The sequence below is a fragment of the Oenanthe melanoleuca genome, chromosome 1, assembly GCF_029582105.1.
Source record: "Oenanthe melanoleuca isolate GR-GAL-2019-014 chromosome 1, OMel1.0, whole genome shotgun sequence".
Classification (NCBI taxonomy): Eukaryota; Metazoa; Chordata; class Aves; order Passeriformes; family Muscicapidae; genus Oenanthe; species Oenanthe melanoleuca.
The window spans coordinates 82,893,178-82,908,531 of record NC_079333.1 but is presented as its reverse complement, the minus strand read 5'-3'; the positions used below and the strand labels follow the sequence as shown (position 1 = coordinate 82,908,531).

General features: G+C 43.0%; 1 protein-coding gene across 8 annotated transcripts in view; it reads left to right on the top strand.

Moving 5' to 3' along the window:
- Window positions 1-6,203: 6,203 nt before the first annotated feature.
- Window positions 6,204-15,354, top strand: part of RFX8 (regulatory factor X8) — a 31,261-nt gene continuing 22,110 nt past the window's right edge. For 2 of the 8 annotated variants that reach the window (XM_056487933.1, XM_056487899.1), the window contains exons 1-4: window positions 6,204-6,385; window positions 9,539-9,662; window positions 12,355-12,416; window positions 13,852-13,938. In XM_056487933.1, coding sequence (XP_056343908.1) covers window positions 6,294-6,385; window positions 9,539-9,662; window positions 12,355-12,416; window positions 13,852-13,938 — 365 coding nt within the window. In that variant the 5' untranslated portion in view covers window positions 6,204-6,293. The remainder of the gene's footprint in view (window positions 6,386-9,538; window positions 9,663-12,354; window positions 12,417-13,851; window positions 13,939-15,354) is intronic. The other 6 variants (XM_056487892.1, XM_056487878.1, XM_056487886.1 and 3 more) reach the window with 5 other exon arrangements.

Here is a 15,354-nt window from a genome sequence, read left to right as displayed (position 1 = left end):
CTAACTTACCTCCCTGATAAAAGAGGGGTCCTGGTGATCTGAGCAGTTCAGATGGGTCATGGTATTAAAGGTTTCATTGTTCCTACAGTGGTTAGGCTTATTAAGTCTGTTAGAGTGTTTTTTCTCTCCCCCTAATCTATTGGTAACCTGAGATAAAATATTATATGAAAATGTCAGTTATGTAACTATAAGCAAGGCATAAATCACACTATCTCCTACTATGTTTTCTAGTCTGAAGGATAAAACACGATTTGTGAAAGAATAATAGGAATACAGAACTGTATGCAGTTTTAGTCATGCCACCCCTGACACCACATGCATATAATGTTTCTCTGATGTACCATTTGGCCTAAGATATTCAAAAGGTGAGAAGATAAAACTACATCACTCGTGTAAAATATGCTTTACCCTCAAAAATTACTGAGGCAGGATTTGTATTATTACAGTAAAATTCAGTTTCAGAGGAGTTAACTGTTAACTGCATTGTCATTTAATTATGTCAAACACCATGCTGAATCTTTCAACAAGTACTTTTCAAGAAAATTATTGGTTAATGTAGCTATTTAAGTGAAACATTTTCACCTTCTGTTTTAATTTAAAAAAAAAAAAGAAACCTCTTTTCACAGTAAAGTCTGTATTTATTTTCTCTCTTTTCAAAACTTTTGTAGTTGGATTTTACTGTGAACACATTTGAAAACTGCCCTTAATGCCACTCCTTACTTCAGAACTAATTGATTCACTCTGTAAACATTCCTGACACACAAATGCAATCAAGGGTCTTTTGCATGACGTCTGCTAAGCAGGCACAGGAGCCAATGTAAGAGCTGCTGTTTCAAGGCTCTGAGATAGATGGGGCTTTTCTGCATGAGTCACCACTGCTTTTATTGTACAGAATTATTTTTTCTGTACGAATTACTCTAACATGCAAACCTAGCATCACTATTTCAGCGTTTATAGCACAGCTGTTAATAATAGATTGTCCTGTTAAACAGAAAGTTAACTCCAGCATGCATCCAAAATGTAGAAAACAAAACAAAGCCACAAAATTAGTGTATCAATGAAGCATCATAAAATCCTATTTCTACTTGGAAGAGCAAGGACAACATCTTCTGCCAAGCAGAAATGAAGCAGTTGCTTTCTCCTGCAAGCATTACCTCAGCCTCTTCTGGACAGATAGGCTTTTATCCATATCTCCATCTTCATGAGTCATTGTATAAACTGTTTGGCTGCCCCAAGCTGGTCTAAAGAACAAGAAATATAAAGAGCAGGTGTCAGCACACAGTGGAAACCACAATCCTCAGCTCCAGAGTCACCTTCCTAGAGGCACTGCCCTATACAGGAGCACAAAGGGTGACCAGCAGGGCCCCTTGGGAACTTCACACCAGAGTCTCTTTAGATAGGAGGGATAGAGCTACTGAGACTCTGACAGCTGTGGCTGGACCAAAAGCAATCAAAGAATTCGTCCTAGTTAAAAGATCAGTAGATGACACTGCCCTGGGCAGCATCTGGAGTTAATGATGTGCCAACAGACAGTTAAGTGCTTCAGTTACTGTGTGGAAGAGATCTTCACCCAGCCTCTCCACCAGACTCTCCAAAACCAGGTGATTTGAGATGAGTGCAGGACTGAGTGATTGTCAGTGATTGTGTCCTATCTCAAGGCACCACGTCTTAAGTATTTCTAATGGCTTCACATCTTTCAAGAGATCTTAGTCATGCAATGATTGCATTGTTTGAATCAGTTTATTCTAGTCATGACAGGACACATCCCAATTTACATATTATTTTGTGTTCCCAGCTCTCTCATTAATGTTTAATGCCTCAATTCAGCCATCAATCCCCACTCAGCAGAACGATTCAGCTAAGTACATATTTAAATTTAAGCACATTCTTAAATGCTTTGCTGAAATGAAGCAGTCTTACAAACATGCTGACACGCTTTGCTGAATTGGATTTTCATACACGAAAGAATTCACATGCCATAGGCACTTGGGAGAGGAGCATTCCTCTTCCTCGTGTGCATTCATGTCCAAGTGCATGGCTTGTGAAGGACATAGTGTTCTATAATGTTAAAGCATTATACTTAAGGAGAAGGTGGCTGCAACCCTGTTTTGTTTTTGCTGCTGCTTCAAATGCCATGACACAACCAGAAGGAAATTTTGTATTTGTTTGATTCTTTCAAGTGATCTATTTCAAACTAAAGTTTGAAAGATAACTATGACTGAAGATCTCTGCTCATAGTCAATGGATCAGATTTAGGTAATTCCTGATCATTTGCATTATTCAGATCTCAAAGGAAGGGAAAATGAGTAAACCTTTGCACAGATGTAATTTTGTCCCTGGTAGGTCAACTCTTAGAGATAAAACCCCCACAAACAAACAAACAAATGCCAAACCAATAAAATCTACTGACACATTTCTCAAATTAGGCATTTGCTTTTGTCCGACAGGTCTCTTACACCAACAGTGACCCAATTCTTTTAATTTTTCATATGGAAAAGTTAATGATATGTTGCTCCAGGACCCAGGTTTGGTGGGTGTGAGGGAAGGATTTGTATTTTTAATTTTCCTTTTCAAGCTCTTTTACCCATTCCTTCCTGCATGAGAATGAATGCAGTAAATACCCTTTAGGCTTTTGCAGCTCTAGGGGAAATATACAATTTACTATGGTCACATATGTTCATTGCTGCTGGTAGTGGTGGAAGCTGTAGTAGACTCACTGCTTTAATGATTGTTTCATACATATATTTGCTTATGTATTAAAAAAATTTTATAAAATACTTATTTTTAAAACTGTAAATATCTGAGAAATGTTAGCACTTGCCTTTATAAGACAGCTGTCACCAGCAAGAGCTCTTACATAATCTGTTTACTTTGCAAGGCATCCAAGTCTCCCAAGGTATCCAAGTCTTCTCTTGAATACAGGATGGTGGAACTGAGGACAGACAGTAATCTGAATGGGCAATTTTGTGCTAAAGACACTCCTTACAACCTTTAGGAGATGTGTATTACCTCAAAGTTTGGTTTAAATTTGTCCTAGTTACGGGTGAAAGTCAGAGGAAGGAAGCTTTTTTCATACACCTTTTAATCTGTTCAACCATACTCCTAATTTTATACCAAATCTTTTTTCAGTCAAAGTGCATGTTCATTATATACTCTGTAATTTTATGCAAGGAGTATGTCCATGACAGCAATAAAGAGCTTTGCAGCTTTCATCTTATGCAAGAATAAAGACTTACTACAGCTTGACCTAATCTATATTCACCAGTCCTATCTGACTGGTTTAAACTGAAGAAAGTCATTTCAGGTTTTCAGCCAAATTCTACTAACAGCCTGACATTTAAAGTTAGAATCTCCCTTCTCTTCCACTCGTTCCCTCCACCCCAAAAGAAAAGAAAAAAAAAAAAGTAAAAAAAAAGTACAACTGTTAAAATTGTCTGAAAGATAAAGAGTCTTTTGTGGGAAAAAATATGGGAAAGCCCTAATTAAATAAAAGTTTGTCAAGACCTGAACAGCACACAGATCTGTCTATCTCATTATCTGCAAACTGGGCAGGAAAAATGCTGTGACCTAATTGGTATCTCTCAAGCCGTGGACAGGTTTTTTTGAGCAGCATTTGCTAATTTTCATCAAAACCATTTTTAGTATTAGGTGTTGTCCAGGGACTTTCTGATCTGTGTCATTTCCCTTATTCCAGTCTGTTATCACAGTAATATTCTATTTACCATTCTTCAGTTCTAGCTAAGCTGTAAATATTTTTTGGGATTTTTCCTGCTCGGGTGTCTTTGGGCCTAGGGAACTTCACTGTGTGGAGTTTCAGATAGTCCCAAAAAGTCAGTTGTTGGTCATGAGCATTGAGAGCTATGACCAGGACTCAGAAGCACATGCAAACACATAAGCCAGCCAATTGTTGGAAAGTGGAGATGAGGTTTCCTCTTCCTTAGGTGCATGGAGTGGAGGGCAGTGCTCTGAGTGCAGAATGGACAGGCACACCCAAACTGGCAGTGAGTGTCCCAGGCAGCACCTACTGCCAGACCTGCTGCAGAAGCTCCAGGAGTGCTTACAAGGCAGCACCACACAAGTCTTACAGCTGCTGCCATATCACTGTTGTTAGTTCTTACAACAGCTGCTTCAACCCAAGAAAGCTTTGGCTCTACAGTGTTTGCAGGAGTATTTGCTGTCTAAGTTAAATGTGCTTCAGAGGATGTCAGAAGACTGCAGACATCCAAAATCAAGACCAAAAACTGCAGCTACTGAGGGAAGCTTCCATAATCAGCAATTAAGTAGAGTTATTGATGGCAGACTGTACTGGTTACAATGCACATGCTAACACTAACCTGTGTTTTTGGCAGACAGCATTTTCAAGGCTTTGGCTCAGGGGCCCTTGAGTGAATGTCATCTTCCCATGGGCTTCTCAGCACAGCATGAGGCTTCACAGATTCAAAGCAACCTGTATCAGATATGACAACTGTGTGCACTGCTCCTCAAAACAAGGTACATCAAGGGACCAGAAAACCAGGAACCTGCCACTTTAAATTCCCTTTCCTGGTGTCGTGCTCCCTACCCCCTCTTTAATACTGCTGCCTACCAACGTGTTGGCTTTGGTCAAGCTGTCACAACGAAGGAAGCAAGCCTGTCTGTGTCATACATGGGGATTTCAGGAAGCTAATTAACAGCGGGGAGCTGTGGGAGTTTCTGAGAAGCTGAGCTCTGATGTAACCCAAAGCCATGAACTAGTAAGCTTTTAGATGCTCTAGCCATACATAATTTATGCTTGTCAGTCACATGGCAGCAAAGCTCATTTTGCATAATGGATACTTGTGATGGAAAAGTGCTTACAGGGTTTCAGCAGAGCAGACAGACCTTTCATCTATCTGTATCAAAGAGAAATTAAACAATTATGGGAGTTTGCAGCATTCCTGTTGAAAACTCTGAAAGCAAGGCTTTAAAGACGTGCAAAACCTTCTAAGGTGGCACTAATGATCACAGAATCGTGGAATCATAGAATGGCCTGGTTGGAAGGGACCATAAAGACACCGAGTTCCAACCTCCCCTTCCACCAGACCAGGCTGCTCAAGCCCCACCTAAGCTGGCCTTGAGCACATCCAGGAACGGAGAGTCCACAGCTTCTCCGGGCAACCTGGCCAGTGCCTCACCACCCTCACAGTAAAGAATTTCTTCCTAATACGTAGTCTAAACCTACACTTAATTTGAAGCTATTCCCTCTTCTCCTGCTACTACGTGATATTCAGGGGTGCCGCCGCACCATCGGCCATTCACACCGCTTTCCGATTTGGCCAGAACTCCTTTTCTCGCCTGCAGTTCCTACACACAAACCCCATCTGGCGGCGGAGCAGCGGCTCCAGGAACGCGGCGGGGAGCCCGCCCCTCGCACCGGGGCCGCGGGTCCCCGAGCTCTCCGCAGGGCGCAGGAACCACTGCGGGGAGCGCCGGGGAGGGGGCAGGAGCGGGGCGGGAGCGGGGCGGGAGCGGGGCTGTGCGGGGCAGGGCAGTGCGGAGCTGTGCGGGGCTCTGCGGGGCAGGAGCGGGGCTGTGCAGGGCTCTGCGGAGCTGTGCGGGGCAGTGCGGGGCAGGGCGGTGCGGGCTGTGCAGGGCAGTGCGGGGCTGAGCGGGACAGGAGCGGGGCGATGCGGGGCAGGAGCGGGGCAGGAGCGGGGCTGTGCGGGGCAGGAGCGGGGCAGTGCGGGGCTGTGCGGGGCAGTGCGGGGCTGTGCGGGGCAGTGCGGGGCTCTGCGGGGCAGTGCGGGGCTCTTCGGGGCAGGAGCGGGGCTGAGCGGGGCGGTTCGGGGCTGAGCGAGGCAGGGGACTGAGCGGGGCGGTGCGGGGCTGTGTGGGGCAGTGCGGGGCTGTGCAGGGCTGTGCGGGGCAGTGCAGGGCTGAGGGGGGCAGGAGCGGGGCTGAGCGGAGCTGTGCGGGGCAGGAGCGGTGCAGGGCTCTGCGGGGCAGTGCGGGGCAGGTGCGGGGCTGTGCGGGGCTGTACGGGGCAGGAGCGGTGCAGGGCTCTGCGGGGCTGTACGGGGCTGTGCGGGGCAGGGGGCTGAGCGGGGCTCTGCGGGGCTGTGCGGGGCAGTGCGGGGCTGTGCGGGGCAGGGGGCTGAGCGGGGCTGTGCGGGGCAGTGCGGGGCAGGGGGCTGAGCGGGGCTGAGCGGGGCTGAGCGTGAGGTGCGCGGGCCGTGCCCGACGCGCGCGGGGCCGGCGCGGGCCGGGTGCGTTACCCGCCGTCCGTTACCCGGCGGCCCCGCTCGCAGCGGCCCCGCCGCCTCCATCCCGTCCCAATGGACGACTCGGAACAGCAGCCCGTCCCGGAGCCGGCCGAGATGGCCTATTTCGGCCCCACGTCCCTCACCTACCTGCCCGTGCTGCAATGGTGCGTGCTGTGCCCTGTCCCTGCCCCGCCGGGCCCGCGGGATCCGCCTTGCAGCCGGCAGTGCGGAGCCCCGCTGCTCACTCTTCTCGGGGATCGTGGGGCAGGAGAGGTTTGCTGCAAAGGGCCATCATCATGGTGATGTATAAACGATACCAAGAAAGCAGGGAAATTATCCTTAAAGGTCATCCCGTGCCACAAGCCTTAGTGGTATGGAGGTGGTTTGACTTGGGGAAAGGGGATTTTGTCCCAGCTCTAGAGGGTCTCCCTGGCTCGACCCCCCGTACAGCACACAGCTGGCTGCGAGCAGGTGGCACACTGGCACTCGGGGCCGTGCTGGGTGTTTGACATTCTCCAAGGTTATTTTTTCCTGAGCTGAAGGTGAAACTCCTTAATGAGACACCTTGTGTGGTGGAGGAAGGTTGTCAGCGTTGTTTCCTTGGGCTTTGAGAAGAGCATCATCTGCCATGCCACAGCCAAAGGGAAACCAGGGTTAATTTACTTCTCTCCCCAAGCACAGACCAGTCCTGCTAGTAAATGATGTTGAAGTTTTTGTGAAACAGTAACAACACATACAAACTTTTAACTTGTCAGCAAGTAATCTTAAATAATTTTACTCTCCCTGTCAGACATATTTGAGCAATGGGAGTTAGTCTGTGTTTTCACTATTATATAGATGCCACTACTCCCATTTTAAAAGGACTGAAGATTCATACAAAGTCATACATCCAACAGGTCTGAGACACAACATTAAACTGAATCATAAGCAATCCTTAAAAGGATGAACTAATGACTGATTTTTCATCATGACAACCTTCTTCTCATGTTTTGAAAAATTTTAAATCCTTCATTTTACAGTGCATTTCCAATAGCAAACCACATTTTAGTCCAGAAATGGTTTAACATCAGACTTGCCAACCTGTATAATGGCCTGGCTGCTGAGGGTTTGTATAGAATAGGTGGCAAACCCTAAACACTTGTAGTCTATGTGGGTTCTAAAATCAATCAGATAGAAAACCCTACACAGTGTGCAGATACACAATAGATAAATGGAGGAGGTCTTTCCCTCGTGCTTTTTCTTTAACATCTGCGTTTCTCCCTTGCCACACTTTCCTTTTGATTTTTTTGTCTTCATCCACAGTTTTGTTTTGATTCATGCCCTAAAAATCTCAAGTTTTGAGAACCTTGGGGCTAATAAGCAAGAAGAAGAGTGCTGTGCTCTTTTCTGTGTGGATTGTTTTCCTGATAGAAATATTTTTGCATTATGTGTCAGCACTAAGAAGGTGTTTGACTTACTATTTGAAAAAGACTGGCAGCTTAATAGACAAAAAATTCACAGAATGGAATTCCCAAATACTTTGTCACTAAGTAGTTAAATGCTGAGGAAAAACTATTGGCAGAAACTAGCTACTGGAACATGAATTAATTTCTGATGCACTTCCAATGACTCTTGTGGTGTTACATTAAGGATGAATTTGAACTTAAGATTAATCTCCTCTGAGACTGCTCTGTTCTGAAGGGTTTTGAGATGCTCTAGAAGAGAAAGAATTTCTGCCTGCTGGGAGGCAGAGCTCATCAGGACTCTTATGTAGAATAAATTTCATTTACCTTGTAGCCTGCTGATGGGAAATACCCCATTACAGCAGCAGCTTCCCCATCTTTGGGGGCAGGTTCCTGCTCAGGTGTAGCCATGAAGCCCTTGCTGTTGGATGGTGGGGCTGGAGGTGGTGAGGAGCTGGCAGGGAGCCCAGCACAGCCTCTTGGGCTGTTGGATGAGGACAGCCTTCAAGGAGGGATAAGTGAGGCGTTTGGGGGTCTTTTGCTAGGGAGAAGGAAAGCTGGGAGAAGCAGATAACATTCTTCAATGGAAAAAGGGGAGGAGGAAGAAATAACATGTGAGGTAAACATCATCAAGCTGCACAGAGACCATATTCTTGCTCAGTCTGTTCTAGCAAGCCAATTTGCTGTAGACCTTATCCACTGTACACTGCCAAAGTAACTAAGGTAAACAACTGGGTTGCCTGAAATCAGCATACTAACACAGAGGATGCTGATTTAAATCCAACTGACCTATCACACCCAGTGAATGTGAAAAGTGTGCTTTCCCAACCAACTTGATTGCCAGTAAAGGCACAGTGAGTAACTGGCACTGTGCTGCACTAGCATTCAGCTGATAAATTAATTAAATATGCATAAATAATTGGGTAGAACGGAAACAGAGTCAGAGCAAGAAACCACCGTGATACAAGCAGTGTGTCATGCTTTGAAAACTAATCTCTCTGCTCCTTTGCTTCAGCTTTGCTCCCATATTTGTACTGTAGCCTCTTATCTCCTGACATCAAAATCATTGGCATTATTTTATAATTAAAGATCATTTTTTTCCTGGTGAAGGTAATATCTTAGGCTAATAAGTAACCAAGTTTACATTTTCCTCACCTTATTCACAGAAGTAGTTGAATTGACATGACTATGACCATTCTGATTAGTAGGATGAATCAGGGATTTGGTGAAAGGATGGATATTTAAACACCTAAGCCTATTTCAGTTCTGGCAGTTCTGTTATATGGTAACTGTAAATTAAAATTCTGTTCTCCTGTTAAACTTGTCCTAAAATCAGTGAGCTTATATGAAAGCAGAATGGGGTCCTTTATAGTTTGTGCACTCTGTCCCAAAACACCCTATTGCACATTTTAGGTGGAAAATGCTCATATTTTTATTTTTGTATAGTGGATACCTTTCTATTCAGAAGACCAAAGTTAGATCATTTGATGTAATAACATTTTGCACATGAGAAATTCTAATACTGTCTGCGTTTGTGTTAATGTTATAATGGTATTACTAAGTTGTATTGTTTTAATTATAAGAACTGGTTAATTTCTTAGCAGAATCTCACATGACCTCTCTTACATGTTGAAAACAAGGAAAAAAGGACTTTAAAAGTTAAAAATGAACAGAAACTATACATATATATATTTATATGAAAAAGGGTATTGTTTCCCAGGATACAGATTAACACAAAGGAAGTAGCTTTTTTAGATTCTATGCTTCTACAAAATCAGAGTGACTACTACAGAGTTCACTGTGAATCTGATGAATTATAAAAATCTAACAATTCTTTCTTCTGACATAAACCAATTGATGGTTTTTGTTTTAAAGGCTAGCTGATAATTTCTATTTGTGTGGAGGATGCACTGTACCCTGTCGGCTGCTATATGAGCTGTATATTGAAACCTGCAATCCAGATTTCAAGATTCAAGTACATCCATCCACCTTTGGAAAGGTACAGAGTAGATAGGATATACAAGATAAGAAGTAGGAATGCCTAAAGAGGAAGCCTGATCATCAACTATACACACTGCATATCAAGAGACATTAAATAATGGAGAAGAATGAATATGTAATGAATTATGTTTGTGCATTTTTTAATGTATTTCTGCTAAGCCTTCATGTAGATGTATTTGTACCAGAGGAAAGAGTACTGTTTGGGATGGAGTTTATTTTCTTCAGGGAACTGGTGTATGATATACTAGCAAAGATTTCTTTTGCCATTGTATTTTAGAAAGTTTTACAGTTTTCTTCTTTTAACAGCAGAAAGTGACACAACTCATTCCAAGGCGATGATTCGTCTGTCTTTAAATTAGATACCTTTGGTTGTTACATAATTTTATACTTTCCCTTTTCAGTATACTTGAGGAGATTTGGCTCCAAACATACTCTAAAAATTGTTGCAGAATCATCCAAGCAAAACAAATGTAGATGTAGAACTGAATCTCCTTCTAACAGTTCTACTTTTCTATTACATAGAGGTTGATACAACCCATGGAACAATTAACACTTAGAAATCTCAATTGCAATCAACACCCAAAGCTATTCAACCTTTTTTAACAAATTAAGGAAGATAGAAAGCCTTGTGGTTATTTTTTGTTCAAGATTTCTTTTTCAGACTTCAGAACTTCCTATTTTTATGGCTAACTTTCTATTAATTCCCATAGTAAGAGCTACTAAGCATTGTTTTAACACAAGCCCAAAATAATTTAAGAACAAGTTGTACCTGAAGTTAATTTCATTTGCGTGGCTAACCCCATTCTAGGAATCATTTATCTCAATTCAGTTGAATCTAATTTTTTTACTAGATAAGTTAAATCACTTTTACTGAAAATTAATATTTGAGTGAGTGATCCAGTGTGATTTATTACCACAGCTTAATGGATCATCACCCATCAGCTACAAATGTGGGTAGAATGTGCCTGGCTCAGCACAGACATTGGTCATGAAGCTTGTCACCTTAAAAATCTCTAGGTAGCCACTGGAGAGAAATAAGTAGTTGCACATGTTTCCTCCCACTAAATGAGTCACCCCAGACAGATAAGATGAAAGGGGCCTCAGAACAGCCATTTGTTTTTTACCATTGACTGTGTAGTCTGCAGCAACTATCTTAGACTTCTCTGCCTTGTAGCTGTGTAGATGAGACTCATCCTGTGCTGCCTGTGCCCTCCCAGTGCTCCAGCAGGGCTGGGTTACCACCTGTAAGCAAAGCCCTGGTGTGGTTTACCTTAATGTGTTTTACTTTGGAGCTGGGGCAGGCACAGGTGAAGCTGAGTCTGGTCACATGGAAGAGCTGATGAGCCAGAGCTGCTGTGGGCTGGTGCTGCAACTATTTGCTGCCAGCCTCAACCAACCCAGGGTGTTGCAGTGCAAGCTGGCACGTCCCAAAGCAGCTCCCCAGTGCCTTGGAATGGTTTGTCCTTCTGCAGCAAGAGAATGGACCTTGTGGCAAGAAGATGAGAAGGAACTGCAGCAATCCTGGTTTAACCCGAGTGCCTGTGTAGTCAGTTACCACAGCCTATAATGGGCTGAGCTATTAATAATTTACCAAGCTGTAGTAACCTGACTGTGCTCCATGTGTGTGCTCTGCAAGGGCTTTTGCAGTCCAGCCCCATGTGGATCAAACTATGGTGATTGAAGACACTACTAACCTCATTTGCCCTGTCCCTCTGCCCAAATACATCACTGTCTCTGTAAGAAATGGCAGCAGGAGGAGGGATATGTCTTGTGCCACAGAAGCCCCTGTTTCATAGGCTGTTCTTTTAGAAAAATGGGATTTTGCTAAACTATCAATTTGAGGAAGGGTGCAGCTGGGGTGGTTGCATGCAGAAACATGCAATGAACAGTTCTGTCATAAAAACTAGAGGTGAGTGTTGATGAGTGCTTTATCAGGCCTTTGGACCAGCAGCACACTGTGCACAGAGTCCAAGCTCTGTGCTGCTGAGTGGGGACTCTCCTCACTCCTCCCTAACAGGGAGTAAATCCTCTGATCCTGCTATGTTGGGAATATTAGAGTGTCCTGGGTTAGTCCTGGACCCAGGTGTCCTGAGTTAGTCCCCATCTTCACAGAACAACTCATGCAGAATAACCATAGTGGATTATTGCCCTGGCAGTATCTAATTACCCTGTAGAGCCCAAGATTGACAGATGCTGCATGACCTCAGTTCACACCACCACAGTGGTCAAAAGGTTGCTTTGCAGCTTGATGATTCAGGTCCTTTTAAGACAGATAAGTCTGCTCTATCCTGTCAGTACATCTTCCAAGAGTAGGGTGAACCCCCTTGTGTAAGTCCTGCTTAAATGAATAAGGCTGGAAGCTCTGGCAGAGTATGGAACAATCAGGGCACCTTCAAGTTTCCCCAGCTGATTGATCCTGCCCTGGCTGCAGGGGGTCTCTTGCTGTGAGCACTTTTTTCTATGCAAACTATAAAAAAAATTCCTTCCTGAGAGAGGTAATCCCTTAAATTACTTAGCCTGATTGAGTTTTGTTCAACAGTTACCACTTGAGAGGTATATTAGAACAGGTATTAGCCTGGAAATGATTAAAAGCAAACAAAGTGATTAAAGATAAAAAAGTGTGCCAGATACATGTTTGCATCTTAGAATGAACTGGCCAAGTATCTCTAATTTTCTGTTTGTTTATACAGCTTATTCAGTTAGTTTTCCCAGGCCTGGTGACAAGAAAGCGGACCACAGCAGGGAGTATCAGGTACTGGGTTTGTGTCCTTTCTTTGAAAATGTTATTTATAACTATTCTAATAAAATTTTAAAGTGGCTGACTTTTCAGCCTCAGCACTGTAATATGGCAGCTGAATTGTTGATTGCAAGTCTGTAACACAACACAAGATCCAGAGTAATTAATGGTGTGACTAAGGACATTAAAATAGAGTTAATTCCATGAAAACCACCACATCAGATCTGCTTTGGTAAGGCATGAATTCCAGATTGGAGTGCCTTTTAAAAGACATTAGTGCTCCAATTTGTACTGGTTTGCATGAAGCATCTGCCAGACATCACAGCCTTACTGAGAGCTCTTCAGACACTGCATCTCTAGGGCAGGCAAGACTGGCTCTGGGGTGCACAGGGGTGGCAGCCTTGCTGAATGTCTATATTGTGCTTTTATCCTTGCACACATCCATGGAGTGACCCAGCACATACTGATGGTCAATGGAAATGCTGTACAGTTTCAAACCATTTAAATCAGAGAGCTTTGGGTCCTCCTCCTAAATGTCCTTTCTTTTTCCTTCCCTCTGTCCTAGAGCATGGAGAGTTTGATGCTTTTTCATATCCAAAGTTATTCTTGCAGGCTGAACATCCAGACTAGGAAAAGGGATGTTTTAAGATCATTGAGACTGAATAATTTGGCAAGCATTTTGTGTAGCTGTCGAGTATGGGCTTTGAGAACAGCATGCCCTTACTTGATCTGTGACTTGTCTCCACTAGTCTGGACTTGCAGTCAGCTTGAGCCGGGAGATCCTTTCCTTTGGGAGCGCCTGCCCCAGGCTGCTCCTCAGAGCAGACAGGGTTTGGGATGGTGCTGGCAGCCTCCCTGCTCTCTCTTGCCATAGCAGCAGGTTAGCTGCTCCTGGCTGCAGGTGGCCCCAAACCACAGGGCTGCTCCCCAGGCCCGGGTGGTCCAGCCTGGAGGAGCCAGCTGGCAGCACCCTGAGCTCAGATAAATCCTAGAGAAGGGCTGGCAGTTTTCTTGAGCTTTAGCTTGCCATGACACTAATGGGCCACCCAGTCACTGAGCTTGTAAATGGCCAAGGAACAGCTGCACTGAGTCCTTCAGCTTCCGTGGGGATATGGGGACCTCTGTCTGCTGAGAGTCTGGCTCCTGACTTCACCAAGTGTCCTGTACAAATCTGAGGCACTCCATTCACTGGCTTAAGTTTTATTTTGTTTAGGAGAAGGTATCATTGCAGGACAAAAACTGTTAAAAGGAATTTGTAAAAAGCTTGTGTAATTATTTTCTGTTTGGGAAAATAAGCATTCAACAGAATTTAAAAACAAATATAGCTTTTTCTACTTGATTTTTTTTTTTTTTTTGTTAAATATAATGAAAATCTGCTTTTGAAAGAGGATTATGAATTATTTGTTGACTTGTTGAAAATCATACAGTTAATATTTTTTAAATTTTCTAGATATCATTATGATGGAATAGCTATCAAGAAGGAGTCTTCTTTTTATGCACGTTTTTGCTGTCTTCTGTATGAACAAAATTATCTCAGGTTTGTTTTTTAAAATGCTTTAATCAAAAAATGTCACATGACAGTCTATAGGTTTTCTGTCCATGAAAATCTGTAAATCATCTGTTGAACACTGACAGAAGCATTATATTTCTTTTCTCATTATAAACACTATGAAAGTGCTGTGCCATTAAGTGCTGTGCCCTAATAGACAAGATGTATTTTGGAAACAGAGACTGCCTAATTAGACTTCCTAAAATTGGATATTTTAGAAATGTTGGTCTTAAGAGCAAGAACTCATGCTGAACCCAAAAGGAGGGCTTAATATATTGAGACTCTAAATGGGAGCTCAAAAAAAAGCATTGAAAGGGCTTCTTGACATTCTGTCACCTTCCTCATTAAACAGTAGGCTGAAGAAATGTATTAAAGTATAAATGACTGTGCTGTTTTGAAGAGTTCTACACACAATCCTGTTATCTGGGATTTTTCTACTTGAAACAGTACTTCAAAAACACTTCTTTCACTTGCTTTTAAAATATCAGATTTTAAAATCACCTCTCGTATGAGAACATCAATAAGAAAATGTGTAAGACAAGTAAAAATGAATTGCAAAACTGAAAACCTAAAATGAATGTAAGGTACTATGGTAGATTAAAGGGTAGACAGGAGCATGTTGTGGGCAGGAAAGGAACAATTCTCATGGTTGAGCTCATGGTTCAGATAAACAAACCACAGGCTTGAATTTCTTCCCAGAAAAAAAGCCAAACACAAAAACAAACAAACAAAACAAAAAGCAAACAAAAACCAAACCAACAACACAAAACCCACTTCTTTACTCTGAAGAAACAAATTAGGTGCAGTCTATGCCTTGGACTTTGAAGAACAGGTTTTTATCCTCATTCTCTTACAGTCTTGTACATTACTTTAGTGTGTATAAGGGTAAATTCTGTAATTAGATTTCCATTCTTTAATATGGAGATACAGGATTATTCTATGGCATGAATGGTAGGAGCATATAAAGACCCAGATATGTGGTGATGCTGGAACTGTTTCATTTATATTTTATGTAGTATTTACTTAATTGAGTGCATGCATTGGAAGAACACAGGAAAATTACAGCCATAGGTTTGTTGCCTTTCTTCACAGGTTTTATGGCAGGTAATGTTGCAGGAATCCATAGAAGGACAATTGTGAATGTTGAGACAGGACAGAGGATCAGATTCTGTAGATGATTGACTGGCAGTCTGTTGTTGTGAGACTAAACAAATTATTCATAGGAAATTTGAGGCTGGTTTCCCATGCCACACTTACTGAAGTGATATCTTTCACTTCCTCTGTACCCAGTGTACCCAGAAAAGGCTGAAGGTTTGACACCCACAATGAGGATATTATGCTTATTATGTTTAAGGGATGTTCCAGGTCTCTGGCTGAGTCACTGCTTAGTCTTTTCTTTTCAGG